The following is a 5,398-nucleotide window of genomic DNA, read 5'->3' on the forward strand; positions in this document are numbered from 1 at the left end:
TGGATATCTCTTCTGCTGCAATGAAGACCTTTTCTCTGGCAAGTCCCCCAAATATTTCTGAACTGCAATTAAATTCCAAGAGAATGAAACCCTAACCTGATACATCTGTGATTTTGGTCATTGTTGAATGATCTAATCTTTTTTAATATTATATATATGTGTGTGTGTGTGTGTCACAGAAAGGTGACAAGCAAATGAACTGAAAATTAATTTAAAGAAAGAGAGAGAGAGAGAAAATCTACAATCATAATTAGACAATAACAATTTCAGTTGCATTTCGCATACACTTTTATCACTTTTTCAAGCTATTTCCTCATTTGCCTGTATGTTGTTGTTGTTTCCTTCTTTCTAACATTTTTCTTTTTTCTTTGTACACTAATTTTGCGTAATTTCTTGTAAAGTTGCTCATTGCTTTCCTCCCATGTTTTAAAGAAATAAAGCCAGTTTGCTCTGTTTTTAAGGGGTTAATAACTTCATGTACTGCTGGGTAGCTTGTGAATCCAAACCCACGGGAAAAACACATAAAAGCACAAACACTGTGACGGAGAAACGGTGAACAGCTGACATTAATCTGTACTCAGGGTGACTTGCACTTGAGAATATTCCGAGTTATGAACAACAGCTAGCTGACTTTAGCTTCGAGCTAACCGCTAGCTAAAGCTTACCGACACATTCAGCTCTTCTATAAACATATACATCTATAACTATCTATATCTATCTATAACTGTGAAAAAATAAATTCATAACGTGGTAAATCAAAGGTTAAGTCACAGTTTAAGCCTCACAGCAGCTGCACAGACACACTCACTCAACTGTTCACATTCATATCTGCATTTTCGTTCTCGCATTTTTTTAATGCATTAAAAGCTAAAAACGGCCTCAAATACAAATACAACACAGCGTGTAGTTCTATGACACATTATCAAACATTTTTAAATACTTTAATAACTTGTGAAAATGCAGAAATCATCACAAGATCAAACACTTAGCTCACCTTTCTCCTGCTGGCAGGCTGATGGTCACCGACCCCGGAATTGAAAGGCACGCACAGAACTCTGGGTATTGTAGTTGTTTGGAGAAAAGCCTGTTAAAACGCTCTAATTGTCAAAACTCGCCGCTTTTTTTCATTTATTTTCTCAGGTTATGGCTTCATAAGTGATGTGTGCGCAGTCAAATCATATTTAATGTAGTCGACGATTCGCCTCTGTGTTGACAAGCGCGGAATTATGGGTAATGTATGCTGAGAAGTAGGCCAAAGTTGAAACACTAGAAATCTTTGACCTGTTTATGTTTTCAGACTTCTTTTTATTAGGATTTTTTTAAAAAAATAAATAAATTATGGTTTACAGGTGATTTAAAATGAAATTATTTATTAGAAATTAATAATTAAAATGTGGATTTTGCACAGGATATACCAAATAAAATATGTTAGAAAGACCGAATATTGAATATTAGTGTTATTTCTGTGAATGAGAAAAATAATCAAATTGCTCTTTGTTCTTTAACTGTATTCAACAAACACACAAGAAAAATCTGAATGCATGTTGGTGAGACTATTGCACAGCTAAATCACTATAATTTATCATTTATAACAGCCTCCTCAGACACTTTAGTTTCCTCAGACACACTGAAAATTACCAACGAATGATCACACAGTAAAAATCACACAGACAGCAGCTGCCCTGTTTGCTCGGTGTGTAATCCAGCCTCGGGGTAAACAGTGGACGCTCACACTGTTTGTACGGCAAATTCAAAACACTTTATTCAATCACTTTGATCACAAAGCTTATAAAACTCCCCCAAACAAACGCCGTCACTCAGCCGAAATGGCCGAGCTCAAACATCACATATCATATCATATTTAAAAACACTCAGAACTGGATGGTACCAAATTTATTCTCTGACATTTTTCAAACATCACAAAATAGTTTGTAAACACTTTAAAAGTGAGTAAAGGCTCAGATCTCCCTGCCAAAAAATAAATATTCATGATACGATATTTCTCAGAATCATACATTCATCAGTGTGCGATTACGGTGTACAAGTACTCACAAAAAGTGAGTGTTAAATCACGACTACAAACAAAACAATCCAAAAATATATATTTGTAAAATTACATGTAAAATGTGGCGCCAAGTGGCTCACCTGGTAGCCCAGCTGGCAGGGAACGTTCCCACAACATTGGCAAACGTTACCTATAAGTTGCAATAATTTTTTAAAGAAAATATTTTAATCTAACGTTCAAAGAACGTTTTAAGGATGTTTATCGTTTCAAATAATGTTCCTGTAGGTTCAAATGCTGACTAAGATGTAACGTTTTAACTGCAACATCCTGAGGATGTTTTGGTGATGTTGAGAGGTGACAGACCACATTATGTTCTTTTTTATAAAATATTTCTACAATGTTACAAGAGAACAAAGGAAGAACGTTTTCAAAGCAGCATTCAGAACATGTTTTTGAAGACTGAGATTACAGAACATTTTTAGATGAAAATGTAGTGTACTGTGATATATGAACAAAAAAAAAAAAAGACATTTTGTTTATGTTTATAGAAAATGTTGCCCAAACCTAAGAAGAACGTTCTGGGAATATACAGAAAACTAAGAACCAAAAAACTGCTCGCTGGGAGAGCGGGCGCCCCGTGTCATCTCCTCTCTCTCCTCCTTTCATGCTTAAGCTGTCCTATCATAATAAAGGCAAAAACCAAAAGAAAAAGTTTAAAAAAAAATACATGTTAAAACACATTTAATATTAGAATAATTCATTATAATTAAACGCCATAAATGTGACTCTTTTTGGTGCAGAGGCTGATTCAGACTGGCAGCCTGTTACAGAACAAACTGATTCATTTCACCAGCTGGGTGCGAGTGCATTCAGTCCCTTTAATGCCACTTCAAACCCCAAAAAACAGGCCTGAAAGAGGAAAAAATGAGGTATTTCATTAAGTATTTTAGAGGTTATCAGGAAGTACAGGAGTAGAAATATGAGAGAAAAGTAAAGATTTACCGCATTGGCAGGGAAGGCTCGTAGAAAGACGGCGTTGAATCCCTTATAGAGAGCTTTAGGCCCTTCTTCTCGCAGCAGCGTTCTCAAGACGTCGACCAGACCTCTGTACTTCCCATCTGCAGCTACACACACACGCACACGCACGCACACACGCACGCATGCAGACACACACACACACACACACACACACACACTCAAAACGCGCGCACACACACACACACACGCAGACACACACACACACCACGCACGCACGCACGACACGCACGCACGCACACGCAGACACACACACGCACGCACGCAGACACGCACGCACACACGCAGACACACACACGCACGCATGCAGACACACACACACACACACACACGCACACACACGCGCGCACGCACGCATGCACACACACACACACACACACACGCAGACACACACACACACGCACGCACGCAGACACGCACGCACGCACACACGCAGACACACACACGCACGCACGCAGACACGCACGCACGCAGACACACACACACACACTCACACACACGCACGCACGCACACACGCACGCAGACACACACACACACACACACACACACACACACACACACACACACACACACACGAGGGAGCTTGTTTAACCCTTTGATACCTGGATCAACATCAGTTTTCGTGTGCTGGAGTCAGACGTTCACAAGCATTCAAACCTTTAAAATCTGAGCAGATCGTTTATTTATTTCAGAAACACGAACAAAAAGACAGCGAGCGAGACGTTTGGTAAAACGTGAAAATAAAACAACCTGAAAATTAGTTTTTTGAAAGAGAGACGGACAGAGATGTTTATTCAAAATTATATTTCTAAAAAACCATGAAATGCATTAAAGCATTTTTTCAGGTCATTTCCTTTTTTACTTTTTTATTATTTTTCTTACATTTTTTATTGCCAATGTTGAAGTAATTTTCTTATAACATTTTACTTTTTTTCAGTTTCTTGGGTCGTTTCGTGTGTCGTTGCACATTACACATTCACATTTTTTATTAAAGAAATCAAGCCACGTTGCTCAGTTTCAAAGGGTTTAACTCCTGAATCAGCATCACTTTTCTTGTGTTGCATTCAGACACATTTTACAAGCATTTAAACCTCTGAAAGCTGAGGAAATTGGTTTATTTTTTTATTTTTTTGGAAACATGGGAAAAAGGCAAAAAGCAAGAGATGACACGAAAATTGCAAATATTTTTTAAAGTTAACAAGAAAATGGCCTGAAATGTAGCTGTGGGGGGATCGTCAGATATTATTTTAAATATTATATATTTGTATTTTTGCCATTTCTAGTTGTTGACTGCCTTCTTTTTATGCTTCTGGAATAAAGACATCAAGCCAATTTGCTCAGACTTCAGAGAGTTTGTATTGCAAAGTCAACAAATTCCTGTAAATTCTGGGCAACTTTGCAATTTTTCCCAATCACCGCCATGTTTCTACAGTAGCCAAGAAACCAAACACTGGCTGCAGACGGGGACATTCATGTCTTCACATCATAATAAGTAACACATGTATTTTTTAAATCTATTTTATCTTTTTAATGTTTGTCTATCGTTTTATGTTTTATCAATTTTACTTCCTTTTACTTGTGGTCGGATTGATTTTATTGTTTCTGTTGTCACTTTTGCACTTTTGGTCTATTTTTTTGTGTTATTTTATTCTGACATTACGGCTCCTGCACGTTGCATTATTTGTCCTGCAGATTTAATTTGATCCTAACTGTGCATCCCATTTCTGCTTTGCTTTGTTTGTCAAAGCACTTCGTAAGTTATTAATATTATTATTATTATTGTTGTTGTTGTTGTTGTTGCTGTTGTTGTTATTGTTATTATTATTATTATTATTATAATATTCTCTCACCTGTCTGGAAGTTGGATTTGAGGACATCTGGAGGAAGAGCGATCGTCCAGTTTAAGATCCCTGCGACGCCTCCAGCCAGGAGGATTTTGGGAGTGCTGAGTTGAGAAACACTGAAGACACAAAAAAACATTCAAATCAAAGGTGACTTAAATGACCTCTGACAACCCTTCTGAGCTTCTCCACGGTAACCACGGTGACTCACCTTTGACCCTCCGGTGTCAGGAAGTTTTTGAGGTATTCGTATGTCAGGAAGTAGAGACCATTAGAAGGCACGTCTGAAGGAGAGAGAGGACAACACGTGAGGCTGTAAATCCACGCTGCACTTTGGATTCAGCGATCACACACAAAGTTACACAGCGCTTGCAGATGTCGACCCGGTACATTCACTGCACTATAGTTTTGAGGTATTTGTACATGTTCACCTCTGATGAGAGTAAGAACAGTCCCTTTGTAGACACTGCGGATCCCCTGCTCCTTATAGAGCCGGACTGCACAGTCAAGAGGACC

The 5,398-nt window shown here is 38.2% G+C and overlaps 1 protein-coding gene across 1 annotated transcript; it reads right to left on the minus strand.

The window, feature by feature from the left end:
• Positions 1–2,495: 2,495 nt before the first annotated feature.
• Positions 2,496–5,392, minus strand: si:dkey-150i13.2 (mitochondrial carnitine/acylcarnitine carrier protein; the record flags this gene model as incomplete). Its single annotated transcript, XM_042514925.1, has 5 exons — positions 2,496–2,914; positions 3,008–3,129; positions 4,892–5,001; positions 5,094–5,166; positions 5,314–5,392. Coding segments are annotated over 5 exons (447 nt in total), but the record flags the coding sequence as incomplete, so codon positions are not given.
• Positions 5,393–5,398: the final 6 nt, after the last annotated feature.

This window comes from Plectropomus leopardus, unplaced genomic scaffold (assembly GCF_008729295.1).
Source record: "Plectropomus leopardus isolate mb unplaced genomic scaffold, YSFRI_Pleo_2.0 unplaced_scaffold1694, whole genome shotgun sequence".
NCBI lineage: Eukaryota > Metazoa > Chordata > Actinopteri > Perciformes > Serranidae > Plectropomus > Plectropomus leopardus.